Below are 14,580 nucleotides of genomic sequence, written 5' to 3' on the forward strand. Positions count from 1 at the left end.
AGACTCCATTGTATAAAGGCCTATATCACACATTCACATACCCTCCCTATTTGAGCATCATTGAATGGAGGCCCCTGCAAAAACATACAGGGGAACATTTCTTCCACAACCAGGTAGGTTAAATAGGTACAGGTGGTCATTTGAACAGACCCCCTTCCCCGAGTCATCCAGTTTTCCTCACTAAAAAGAAAATAGATGACCCTGTATAATTCTGTTCCAACTAGATGGGTCTGACATTTATACCCAAGAATGAAATAACCCTCCTAACACTCCCAAAATAAGTTGTTGCCCTCAATAGCTCCCTGCGACTCAGGCTTCCTTTAAAAGAAAACATGTTTTATCTGTTGGTAAAACTTAAGAAGCTAGTGCCTGCACAAGACAAGCGTTTGTGTGTGAGAATTGCCTTTGTCTCAGGAGATAAATTTTATGGGTTCAAACAGTGTGTATCAAAAAGACATTCATAAGCTAAGGTGGTAATAAAAATGGGAGTTGACCTTTTCAAAATTTGAAATTGATGACAGTGTGGATTTTGAAGGGTTTTTTTCTTCTTCTTTTTTTAATGGATGTACAAGGAAAGAAAATGAGCGTGATTCTGGTGTGTGTGTGCAAAGAAAAGTAACCCAATACCAAAACTGCCACCTCTCAAACATCAAAGAGATCTCATGTCTTGAATTAGGGAATGTTGACCACATCCGTACTTTCTTGTTTCCCTTTTTTAAAGAAAGGTTATTTATTTATTTTGAGAGAGAGAGAGATGGGCAAAAAGAAGGGAAGAGAGAGAATCCCAAGCAGGCTTCGCAATGCAGGGCTCAGTCTCATGAACCATGAAATCATGTCCTGAGCCAAAATCAAGAACTGGACACTTAACCAACTGAGCTACTCGGGTGCCCCTTTCATTTTTCTTTTTGTTCTACCCCCAGAACAGTGAGCTCTAACACTAACAGCTGTGGTAAGATGCCAGCTCAAGGACATACCTCTCACAAAGTTAGCTTTGCTTCTACTGAGGAGAAAGTAAATGGATGAAACAGAAAATTGTTTTAATGTCAGATTTTATGTATGCAAGTATGTATGTGTGTGTTTGGAAGCATACAATATATGGTGTATATCTACATATTTATACATCACATATATATCTGTATAAATGCATGTATGTGTTCGTGTGTGTATATATATGAATGTGTGCATACATATATATTAATTTTGGAGAATGCATTAGGTATCATTTACAGTATTGAGCTGAATCAATAAATGAAGAAGATAAAATTTAAAAGACTATTTTTCTGACCGTTCACACAAAATTGTTTAAAATAAAAGTTTCCTTGGATAATATGTTTGGGTAAGAATGGAAATTATTCTTCCTATTTCACACACGTTAAGTATATATGTATTTAATATGGTGAGAATTTTTTCTTTCACTTTCCTCCCAAAATTAAATTTAGCATTCACAGTCCACATTCAGAGGTGGAAAGAGGCATATAACTCCTAATAACTACAGCACACAGGTTATGATAACCATAGGTGAGTTACATACAGAGAAATAAGATTAATTAATTTCAACTGTAGAGGTGGAGGTGAGAAGGCACTGGAAGCCAAGGATCTAAGGAGACTTTGTGAATATGTTGGCAATTGGAGAAAGACATGGCTTTGTATGTCCTGTGAATATAGAATCCAATACGGAGAAGTGATTTTCACCAACCAAAGGAATACTGTCCATAACCCGGGCTATCTCATTTTTCTGCTTAATCTTCCTATGGTTACCTCAGTTGAAGATTGACTGACAGGTTGGATCCCTAAACTGAACCAAGGAATTATACTGATATATTCATAACTGTACATATGAAGGTCATTTCTTTAATAAAGGAAACTTTACAAATATCACATGACAGGAATATTGCTTTCTGAAAATTATTCTTTCTCTTGACCAAGAGATTGCCAAGTTTTAAAAGTAATAATTTATGCTATAGTTTCACTGAAAATTTACCAGAGATGGTGGAAAACATCCCTAATTATAAATGTTGACAGTAATTAAAACAGAATGCCATAAAATAGTCTAATCTAGGAATTATACTTTTTAAAAATATACATATTCTAACACTATTCCAAGTGTTAGAATAATGGTCGTTTTCAATTTTTAGAATGCAGTATTTAAAAAAGAATTAACTGTGTACATTTCAAAATTTGCCTGATCCACAAGTAGAAACATTTAATGACTCACATTTTCTTCCCACTGAATATTCTGCTTAACTTTTTACTTCAAATAATGCATATTTATTAAAATAGAAAAATATCTATTCAAAAAGATATGTTAATACATTAGAGTTTTGCTCCACCAAGAAGAAAATAAAGGGACGGGAAAAAAATTGTTTTCTTCCCCTTATCCAATGTAATTTAAAATAATCTGAATCTACAATATTAAATGCCTTTACATACACATTTTTTCATTGTTATTTTTACTATATAGTCCTCAATTGATTTTTTTATTGGCCCTCAATTTTTGGCCTCATCAAATTATGAAGAGCTAGCAAGGAGAGTTTGAAATGGGATGTGTTTATTTGTTCCCATATTCCACCTCAGTGGACTGTGATTTCTGAAGCTAAAACACACAAAAGTTGGCATCCAGTGACAGTTCTTTGACCTAATAATTTATCTCTGGCTCTATTTTGTCTTTTTTCAGCAGCTGAAAGACGGGAATAAATGGCTGAAAGGAATAGCACCAGGGTGACAGAATTCATTCTTTTGGGTTTTTCAGTCCATAGAGAGATTGAACTCATTCTCTTTCTGCTCATTTCAGTGGTATATACTCTAACTTTGGTAGGGAACCTTGGGATGATTTCATTAATCCGATTGGATTCTCGACTTCACACACCCATGTACTTTTTTCTCAGTAATCTGGCCTTTGTAGACCTCTGTTACTCCTCATCAATAGCCCCCAAGTTCCTGGAGACCCTCCTGACCAAGCACAGATCTATATCATTCTATGCATGTGCAACACAGTTGGGCTTTTTTCTGAACTTCCTGATTTCAGAGATGCTCCTTCTTGCGGTTATGGCTTATGACCGTTATGTGGCCATCTGCAATCCTCTTCTCTACATGGTGATCATGTCCCCAAAAGTGTGTATGCAACTAGTAACAGGCCCCTACTTATACAGCTTTTCTGTTGCTTTGCTCCACACAGTTGTTACTTTCCAACTGATTTATTGTGGCCCGAATATCATCAATCACTTTTATTGTGATGATGTCCCTTTAATGGCCCTTGCCTGCTCAGACACCAGTCTCAAAGAAATCTTGATTTTCATCTTCGCGGGTTTCAACATGATCAGCTCTTTGACCACTGTTCTTATTTCATACTTATACATTGTGGCTGCCATCTTGAAAATCCAATCTACAGAAGGGAGGTGCAGAGCTTTCTCAACCTGTGCCTCTCATCTGACTGCTGTGACTATATTTTATGGGACTCTGATCTTCATGTATCTGCAGCCAAAATCAAACCATTCCCTTGACACAGACAAAATGGCCTCTGTGTTCTACACAATTGTAATTCCTATGCTAAACCCAATGATCTATAGCTTGAGGAACCAGGAAGTAAAAAATGCCTTGAGGAAATTAATTGACAAATGTTATATCCTGCTTCTAACAAACTTTAAAAAATGACTTGGTGCAATGCCACATGTAGATATAATGTTTTTATAATCTTTTATAGTCTTTTGATGGAGTAAATTCATTTTTATCATTCTTTATATGAGTAAAATTATTTTGTATATCAATTCTATTTTTCATACAGTCTTTAATAAGAGGAAATATTTAAAGGAGTAGAATTTAGACTTTTAATAAATTCCAACTGTTTAGGTGTAGGACTCTGATAGCCCTGACCTGGATAGTTCCTGTTCAACTGATAATAAGAATCAACTGTTTCTTTCAAAGGTGTTTCTGCTTTGTATACTGGTGGAGGACAGAGGAAGGGGCAGGGAAGGTGGTGAAGTAAATTTTTTGTCCATCCCCATGTCATTTCATGCAATAGCCTGCCCCCAACTGTATCTGGTCTGCTAACCGTCACTCCTCACTCTGCCTCTGACCACCATTAGATTCACTACTGGCCATTCCCTGGTATTACACAATTATCATGTCCTTTGAAAAGATGCCATGTTTTTTGCTATGCAGATCTGAAGAATCAAGATTACCTTTTAGAAAGTTTTACTCCCCTTGATTACCCTATCAAAGCAAAAGCGTAGATCTATCCCTAAATTCCCTAAGCAAACCTGTGCTTTCCAAAGTTTCTCTGAAGTTTTAGATATATGGGGACTTTCAAAGTCCTAGGGACAGGCACATTTCAAGAATATAGCTCCATGTTGGATTGATAATATATTAAGCAAAATAATCCAAAGCCCACTTAAACTGTAAACTGTAATGTTATAGATTTGTTTTTTTCACTCATAAATTTAAATGTATAATGTCTACTGTGTGCTTCACTTTTGTGACCCGAAACAAACACATTCCTTCTCTGAGAGGGCTGAACAGTCTGGTAGAGGAGACAGATATCATTCAAATAACTACAAAAACAAATTTTGATACGCAGTTAGACTCAGGGGGAGTCAAAGGATCAGATAAAAAGGTGATTAAGCCAATTAATGTGCAACCACGGCAAAATTCCAGCAGCATCCACAACCAGTCATAAGCGCCTTGAGAGGTCTTTCAAGTGTGGGAGCACCGTGTGTGTGTTCTTCTTGGAAAATAAGGGCACATGTAGGATAAGGCAGTTCCAGTAGGGAAAACAAGTATTCTAAGCCTATAAAAAAGAAATAAAGGACAAATTATCAGTCCTGATTGTTTTTGGTGAAATCCACCAGACTCCAGTACATATACCCCTTCTGCTTTGCTAGTCTGACAATATGTTATGACATGCTTGGGTCTGGCTCAGACACACAATTTGCTCAATTCTCAGGATTTGGTGGAATGAATTTACCTTCTACAATGTATCACTCTCAGTGTCTAATATAACCCCTGTAACTACTCTGCATGGTGAAAGAGTGAAGTGAATGAATGGGTGAGTAAACAAAAGGAGCACAGTATAGACTGTTTTTCTATTTACAAAAACCCTGTTCCCTCTGAGAATCTCCTTCACAGAGGTGGAATGTGACAATTGCCATTGCACTAGTAGCCCTACCCCATAAGCATAGTACATGGATGATCACATGACTGAGGATAAGCCAATCAAATGCCTTTCAAGAGAATTTGACATAGTTCTGTAATTCCAGTGAGAGTCAACTAATCATCTTAGGTTAAGTGAATTCTAGAGCTTAGGTTGCCATTGTGAGTTCCCCATGCACTGAGAAACAGAAAACTGGTCTGTAGAGAAAGAAACATAAGAAATCCAAACAAGAGACATCTTTGTTCTTATCCTTCAAGGCCCAAGTACTTGCTTTTTGTCAAGCCTCGTTACACTCTCTGCTCTTAGGTTTTAATTTTATGCTGATTTTACTCAAAAACAAAACACACTTCTTTGTTATTTATTTTTATTAAGTTACTTTGGGTGGTTCCTGTGGCTTTAAAATGACACAACTTTTTTTGTAAGTGTTAATTCCCAACCTTGGGAGTTTCCTTGGTGAAATCTGAAATCAGCCCCCTTGCACAAGGACAAAGAGAGACCAAGGAAAGAGGCAGAGCACTTCAGATTCGTAAGTGGTAGTTTTATAAGCAAGGAAACTCACATGTGAGGCTTGTCTTGGGTGGCTATAAAACAAGTAAATGTCCACTGTCACCTCCCAGAACCTTAAAAGTTTCTATGGAGGACGTAACGGGTTTCAGCCACGTACATGTCCAGATGGTCTTCAACAACAATACCTTGCTGTCTCCAGGCCAAATCCTTGAAAATGATTCCCACTGTGGGAAAACATTCCAAGGACCAGAGAAGGAGTAAGGAGCCTCCAATTGCCAAGGTCCAGCTCAAGGATCAACTGGCAGTCATGTCCTCTCAATGGCCTCCTCCAACAATAAGACAAGTAGAAAGTGAATGTATTCTAACTAAATCAGTCTGCTGAATTATAAGACTGTGCTCTTCTGACCCATGTACTGTAGCAGGTGTTAGAACAGATCTAATGACCCAGGCAATACATTTTGTTCATTCAATAATGAAGTTAGGAATAATTAACAACTAATAAAATGAACAAACAACAAACAAAATGAAGTTCATTATCAAATGAACAAAATGAAGCCACACTGATTGTATGTGCCAAGGTAACATATGAGTACTTACCTTCCGTGAGCCAATTTCCCTTTTTATCCTCTGTCATCCCTGTTTTCATCTCAAGAGCCTCGTGATTCAAACTGAGGCATGACCAGAAATCAAAATCTGTCTGCCTTCAAGCTATAGCATCTTAATAAAATAGTAGTTACTTGTTGGGATATTATGGTCTTGAGTTCAAACCTAAGTTTTACCACTTCTAACTAAGTGGCATTGAATAATATCTCTGACTTCTATCAAACAGGATCCTCAAAACCTGTTTCTCACCTCTTAGTGGTGAGAAAAAGATGAAAAGTTGCTTTAACATGTTTAAGTTCTGAGTGCATAGGGCTTATGAACCTCAGAAACTCAAAAGCTGGTTCTGCCCTAGAGGTATAGTTCATTGAACAATGTGGGAACACTGGATACCTGAGTTCTTTCCAATGTTGTTTGAATATTACATGACTAAAATTAAACAATGATGTGAACACAGACTTGCTGGATTTTGTCTTATTTATACAGCTTCATAGTCTTGGACATTGCAGAAATTACTGGACTGTGAAAAACTTAAAGCGAAGGGATATATATAAACCCCACGGGAAGTAGAGACTGATAGACAAATAATACCCCAAGTTGCTGTATGCATTATACTATAGAATATATGCAAAGTATTATATATATGTATATATAATATATTCATATATTATATGTGTGTGTGTGATTGTGGTTACTTATCCATTGATTGTGTTTTCTGACTTTTAGTTATGATTATGGTTTATGACTTTTCTCCATTGGAATATCATATTTATTCTTTATTTGACATATTTTTCTTAAATTAACTCATAATTTTCTTTAAATAAATCCAAAATCTTAACTTTAGATGACAGCCACTAAAAATGAGAAAAAACTGTGCCAATCATCATAAGTAGAAAGTAGCAAAAATTTCAGAAATTACTGAATAAGCGTTAATCAGAAATCTTTGATAACAAGGTTAACTTAAGTTATGACAAGTTATCTTAGTATAGATTCCGTAGTTAAGTTTAGATTTTAGATTTATGTGAAAACATCAATGTTGTCATATTAAATTATATGTTTTAAAAATTATTTTTATATCTTCTTCATCCAACCTCAACACCATTATTAAAGTAGCCATAATGTGTTCTAAGTGACTGTAAATGATACAGATTCTGGTGAGAAAGCAATAAATTAGAATTATGACTTTCAAGCTCTTAAAGTTTTGGAGGGAGGATATGACAGCAGAGAAATTAATCTTGGAATTCATGACTCTCAACTGCCAAGAGCAAGAACTCAACAAAGGGAGATACCTTTGATATCTTTCTTGTTGTTATGGTTTTGGTTATTTTATTTTAAAAAGCATAATGTTAAAATCTTATGCAGTGAACTGGAGAATGGAAGAAAACTCATAACAACGAGAGAGTCATGTTTCTTTTCACCACAAGCAGTAAGTGCTCAACCTGAGACTGGCAATGTGAGGAGAATTTAAAGGTTAGTGAATCATTGCAAAGAAGCCGGGTGCCCTTCTTCTGGGTAGCATACCACATTCAGGTGAGGCTGCTACAGAAACACACAGCTACTGAGGGTAAGTTCAATGAGCTTGAAGCACTCCCAGAGCAGAATGGATGATAGTTTACCTCCCAGTAGAGGCTGGGAGACTAAAAAAGCCTCATAGAAAAACCAGAGTTCCAACATGACAGAAACAAAACCATAGTTTTATCAGTCTTCTTTACCAAAATGCCACAAACTAAGTGGCTTAAAGAAACAAAAATTTATTTCTCACATTTCTGGAGCCTAAGATCTGAACTCAAGGTATCAGCAGGCCCATGCTCCCCAGAAAGTTCTGGGGGAGGAGCTCTTCTGGTCTCTTGTAGCCTATAATAGCCTCAGATGTTCCTTGGCTTGTGGCTGCATAACTCCAATCTCTGCTACTCTTCATATGGCCATCTTCTCTCTGTGCCTGTGTCTATATTTCCTTTCTTTTTAATGTTTATTTATTTTCTGAGAGAGAGACAGAGTGCAAGTAGGGAAGGGCAGAGAGAGAGGGAGACACAGAATCCAAAGCAGGCTCCAGGTTCCAAGGTGTTAGCACAGAGCCCAACGCAGGGCTTGAACTCACGAACTGCAAGACCATGGCCTGAGCCGAAGTCAGACACTTAAGCTACTGAGCTGCCCAGGAGCCCCAATATTTCCTTCTTGTAAGGATACTAATCATACAGGATTAAGGGTCCACCCTACTCCAATGTGACCTTATCTTAACACAAAATATCTTAAGATATTTTGGGGAATTGAATGGGGAATTCAATCCATAATAGGTAACAGTAAATGTTGGCTAAAATGACTGATGGAAGATCACTCAGTCTATACCTACAAACACAGGGCAGGTAAAATAGCTAAGAATGCCTGGGCCCAAGAAAGAAACTTGTATATGAAAATGCCAGTAGAGAAAAGTAGCCTAGAAGTTAGGACAAGATGGATTTATAAGCAACTAACATGACTATTGGAAGCTGTGCCAAGTCCAAGGACTCATCAAGCAGTGAAGGAAGGAGGCTATAAACTAATATGTGTGACAGGAGGGTTAAGTTTTTGCTTTTTTTTGGTTTTCACAGAGGACCAGATACACTTCACTCAATACCAGGAGAATAGGCAAACATCTTAGGAGACTCAGTTATCTTCAAAGCAAAAAAATTCCCTCAGAAGTAGTAAGATGAAGAGGTGAGACTCCAAAGATCATGTTTTAGAAAAGTATTATTACAACACCTAGGGGGAGGCTTAGGATACTGACTAAGTGCTATAACTAGTGAGCCTTCAAAATACAATGACTTAGTAAGAGGATTTTATTCTTTTCTCTGGAAATTGTGTGAAGTAGGGGTTTGAGTAAGGTGATTATACCTTTAATATAGGGCTTCCATGTCTTGCTCTAGTGCAACCATTTCAGTGGCAACATTTTTGAGGAGGGGGGAGGAAAAATTTCAGGTCTAGTGGCTTTGACCTTGAAAAGATGACCCTTGGGTTTTGTATATAAATTTCTACTGACAGTTCATTGCTAAAATTGCATAACAAGGTTACATACCTGGCTAATAAGGAAAAATGGGAACTGTGTTCAATAGCTGGATGCTCAGTGTTTTTATTCCTACAACAAAGAATAAAATAGGAGGGATATGGTTGTCATAAAGACCACAGAAAATATGATCTTAGCATAGTGTCAACATCTGTGAAAGCTGTTCCTTGAGCAGACCTCATTTTTGTACTTGACACTAGCTCCTCTTAGAAGTAAATCTGGGTGGTCTAAAACATAAAGCAAAAAAAACAAACAAACAAAACCCATTGTTGACATGGTTTCCAATACCAACCAATGGTATTCTTTCCTCCTGTTCATTATCTAATGTTACCAAAGAGAACTCCTCTCTCCTTTTTATCTATCTTTCCTCAAATCCATTCGCAAAGAAAGCAGCCCCTGGTTAATCAGTAAGGTAGCCCAAGTAATAATACTCTCCTCTATCCTTGAATTAGTCCATGTTGATGGTGGTATTACTACAGGTATATGCTATTTCACAGAGTCCATCTGTACATACTCAATTATGCACAGTTTTTTTTTAATATTTTTATTTATTTTTAGGAAAGAGAGAGAGAGACAGCGTGAGCAGGGGAGGGTCAGAGAGAGAGGGAGACACAGACTCCGAAACTGGCTCCAGGCTCCAAGCTGGCAGTCAGCACAGAGCCCGACGCGGGGCTCGAACCCACAAACCGCGAGATCATGACCTAAGCGAAAGTCGGACGCTTAACCGACTAAGCCACCCAGGCGCCCCAATTATGCACAGCTTTTAACTGGATTAGTACTTACACTAGAATAATCTCACTCACCAAGAATCATTTCTACTTACCATTTGCCTTTATGACGGTAAATTAGCAGACGTCATCAAAGATAGATGGAATTTATTCTACCTGTAGCAAGAATGGAATGTAGGTTAAGTAGGCTATAGATGCATCAATCAAGATAACTTGAATAGTGAGCTTTTGAGGATGTTTAACCAGGCCCAGTGGGGTACCATTTTAAATACTATTGATCAAATTTGAATGGACCTTTAGTACAATAGCATTTGGTTGAACAGTAAATGGCTGACCCACTCAAGGCACTGAAATCTTGATTTGAGCTGCTAAATACAGAGCCAAAGAATGCAATGTTAATGAGAAAAAACTAGGATCCAGCACTAATTTCAAATCATTGCAACCAAAGTTTTAATAGGACAAAGTCTGGGAGCCAAAGGTCAGATTTTATATATCAGAAAATTCATACTGGTTTTTTTTTTTTTCATTATCATGAGGACACAAAATTCCTTTGTTGTAAGTATTCACCCTTTTAATATCATGATATTTATACCAGAACCCAAACTAAGGAGTAGAGTGAGAGTCATTGAAGAGCTTATTGAAGCAGGAACACAGTTATCTATCCAATAACCCATTCCTGAGGACAGACCTTATAATTGTACTCTGTACATCAGGCCATTGGACCTGGTTAAACATGGGTTGAAGATTGTGAATATAATTCCATTTTCAAAGGTCTATGTTTGTGTGAACATTATGAAACACTTTTTTTTTTTTTTTTTGGTAAATTAGGAACCATTAGCATCCTAAAGGTCATGGAAAAGACATGAATTCTTACTCTTTTCCTTATGAAATTATAAATCTCATATGAAACATGGGTAGAGAAGCATATGTATAGAGAAAAAAAACCCTAGGAAATCATGTTTGAATCTAACAAGGGCACCTATAAATTAACTTATAATTAACTTATTAACTTATTTATGAGTTCCTCCAGTGACTACACTTAACCTTATGTAACCTACACTTAGTTTTATATACACTGTGAATTGCAGCAATAGGTCAGTTTGTTATGTGGTTGTACATGTAGAATAAAGCAGGCTTAGCAGTTAGAGTCCATTCATGGAGTAAAACATCACTGTGTTAGATTGGACCTTTTATTACATATAAGAATTACCTTTAGAAAATCTTTGTTGCATTAGGACTTTTATGCCTGAGCATTTATAACAGGTAGCAACATACACAAAAAAAAATCTATTGAAGTTTCACCACCCCACATTTGCCTTGGCAATTGCTTTGTTGACTGCTTCTTTCACATCCTTGTTCCTCAGGCTGTAGATCATGGGATTCAGCATGGGGATCACTGTGGTATAAAACACAGCCACCATTTTCCCTTGCTTCACAGACTCTTCTGTGGGACGCCTGAGGTACATGAATATGAGAGTCCCATAAAACATGGTAACAGCTGTCAAGTGGGATCCACATGTGGAGAAAGCCTTCTTCCTGCCATCAGCAGAGCGCATACGTAGCACAGTGACTACAATGAGGGTGTAGGAGATGAGGACCACAGAGAGAGAATATGTGAAGTTAATTCCAGCAATAACAATCATCGTGTATTCTTTGATGTGGACCCCCCCACAGGCAATCTTGATAAGAGGAGGGTCTGCACAATAGAAGTGGTTGATTTCAAAGTTTCCACAGAAGTACAATCCATATGTCCATAGTGTACATATGAGGCTAACAGAGAATCCATAGACATAAGGCACAGAGATAAGTCGAACACAGACAGTCCTGGACATTCTACTGCCATAAAGCAAAGGGTTGCAGATGGCCATGTACCGATCAAAGGCCATCACTGCCAAGATATAGACCTCTACGTGGACAAGGGCAATGAAAAAGTAGCACTGCACCAAACACCCCACATACGAAATAGTTTTTGTCTCTGATAATAAGTTTTCCAGCATTTTGGGGGTGACATTGGAAGAGAACCACACATCGACAAAAGACAAATGACTCAAGAAAAAGTACATAGGGCTCTGAAGCTGAGGACTGATGCTGATCATAACGATCATACCGATGTTCCCTAACAGAGTAATTATGTAAACTACTAGGAATATCACAAAAAAGAGAACTTGATACTCCCGATGACTGGTCAAACCCAGAAGAATAAATTCTGTCACATCCGTGAAATTTGGCATCGCCTTAACACAGAGCCAGTCTGTAGTGCCTACGGAGGAAAAAAAAAATGAATGGATCTCTTTTATTCTTGAAACTTTTGAGTCACATTTATCCTTATTCTAATTCAAATAATTTAAAAATCAGTGCAGATATTGCTCCATGGCCAAGATAAGAACATGTAGGCATCATCAAATCCTTTAGTATGTCTTATAAGTAATTGCCATCAATATTTGTTAGTTCTTTATCAGTAAAGTAGAAAACTACATACATTGATATCATATATTATTAAAATTGGACATTTATATTTTGCTAGAGCATTACAATAATGTTAAAATCACAAGGCACAAATACGATTCTAGTCAAATTGATGGTTGTAGGGAATGGCTAAAGTCTATCCAACTTACCAACTTACATATTGGTGTTACAATTTAGTTATTGACATATTTGCCCTGCCTTATGTCAACATATGATTTATGCCTTCAACATATGAAATGTCTAGTCATATTTTATTTTGTTTAGCTAAATTCTGTGCTTGTCTGATTGCTGCACCCACTATTAAAATTCTGTCAATAGATAAATATCATGAAATAAAGGTTAGGTGACATGTTATTTCAGATTCCACTGGTTTTCAGAACCGAGCAAGTCTACACCTTCTTATTCATATTCACATTTAATGTTATCACAAAGAAAAGGTTCTCCAAACAATGTATTTTCCCATTTACTACACTTTTCCCAACTTGTTTCTTTCAACAAGTAAAAACATGCCATAAGTCCTCAAGGATGTATTTTAGGTTTAGCACCATCTTGGGATTTTAAGCTCCCCATAGTAATAGAGGTTTGAAGGGTATATTACTCTTTTACAAATGGGCTTTTGCTTATAATTGCTTACCATAATTGATTTACAAACCTCAAAGCCAATTATATGACTGATATATTTCTTATATCAAGAAGAATTCTAAATTCTGGAAGTCTGAGAGTGAACAAGACGTACAAGATTCTGGCTTGAATCATACTTTATTCTCACTGAAAAAGAGTGAGCAATACACAAAGGTACCAGCAAGATACTCCAGAAAGCAGATATGCTGTGACAAAAGTACAACATGCCAGGGAGGTAAGAAATAAGAGGAGACAGGGTGAAGACAGGGTGAGCAGAGATTTCTCTGAGGAGGTGACTTGTGAGTTAGTGAGAAACAGTGTAGAAATATTAAACACGAAGGGCATGAATTGAAAAAGCTCAGGAGGAGAAGTATGTGCTTGGCATGTTGAAAAAGGGTATTGCTAGAGACATCCTTTTATATATTAAAAAAATGTACAAGCTCCATGATTACATTATGGTGCCTGCTATTAGTAGCAGGATAAATTTAAGTGACTTAATCTCTATGAACTATTTCTTACCCTTTAAATGTTTAATACTATAATTAAATATGCTATGAATTGAGCAGGTAACATAATAAGCATCAAAGGAGTTTTTAATTTTATTTTTTATTTATTTTTTTTGACAGAGAGAGCGAGCTTTCAATAGAGCAGGGGACGGACGGAGAGAGAGAGAGAGAGAGAGAGAGAGAATCTTAAGCAGGCTCCACATTCAGCACAGAGCCCCATGTGGTGCTCAATCTCCTGACCCTGATATCATGACCTGAGTGAAAATCAAGAGTCAGACACTTAACCAACTAAGCCACCCAAGACCCCGATAAGCACCAAAGTTTTAATTCTAAGTTACTCCTTACCATAGATTCCATGATTGTAATTCATCTTTTGGCACCTTTCAAGGGTGGAAATACTGAGTCAGAGGGCAGCTGCAGGATAGCTGAAGAATAGGGCTAAGGGCAGGGGTTTCTCGATGTAACAACTCCTGACCCTACTGGATGAACCCATGATTCTCTAATTAACAGTCAACTTGTATTAACGGTACCACTATCTTGCTTAAAGTATAAAACACAGGGGTGCCTGGGTGGCTCAGGTGGTTAAGCGTCCAACTCTTGATTTCAGCTCAGGTCAGGCTCTCACAGTTTGTGGGTTCGAGTCTCACATCAGGCTTTGTAGTGACAGCATGGAGCCTGCTTGGGATTCTCTCTGTCCCTCTCTCTCTCTACTTTTCCACTGCTCTCTCTCTCTCAAAAATAACTAAACATTAAAAATAAATGAAGTATAAAACATATGAAAAAGTATCAAGGTATCTAAGACACATAAACTAATACTACTTTTCCAATGTTTAGCCCCTGCATGTGTGTACATTTCTTTTCCTCTATACATAATCATTAGCTCTGTGGTTGTAGTTTATCTCGTTCATCTTGAGAACTCTTTAAATTGCCTTGCTTGCATGTTACGTGTAACTAATACTCACAAAT

General features: G+C 37.2%; 2 protein-coding genes across 2 annotated transcripts in view; one reads left to right on the plus strand and one right to left on the minus strand.

Moving 5' to 3' along the window:
• Positions 1-2,694: 2,694 nt before the first annotated feature.
• Positions 2,695-3,651, plus strand: LOC144243817 (olfactory receptor 8U3-like). The gene has a single exon (XM_077778957.1). The coding sequence runs from the start codon at positions 2,695-2,697 to the stop codon at positions 3,649-3,651; it is 957 nt and encodes a 318-aa protein (XP_077635083.1).
• A 7,668-nt stretch (positions 3,652-11,319) lies between these two features.
• Positions 11,320-14,580, minus strand: part of LOC144243814 (olfactory receptor 5M9) — an 18,413-nt gene continuing 15,152 nt past the window's right edge. Inside the window, exon 2 of the mRNA XM_077778954.1 lies at positions 11,320-12,281. Within this exon, the coding sequence (XP_077635080.1) occupies positions 11,320-12,252 (933 nt within the window). The 5' untranslated portion in view covers positions 12,253-12,281. The remainder of the gene's footprint in view (positions 12,282-14,580) is intronic.

Source organism: Crocuta crocuta, unplaced genomic scaffold, assembly GCF_008692635.1.
Source record: "Crocuta crocuta isolate KB4526 unplaced genomic scaffold, BGI_CrCroc_1.0 scaffold511, whole genome shotgun sequence".
NCBI classification, from domain to species: Eukaryota; Metazoa; Chordata; class Mammalia; order Carnivora; family Hyaenidae; genus Crocuta; species Crocuta crocuta.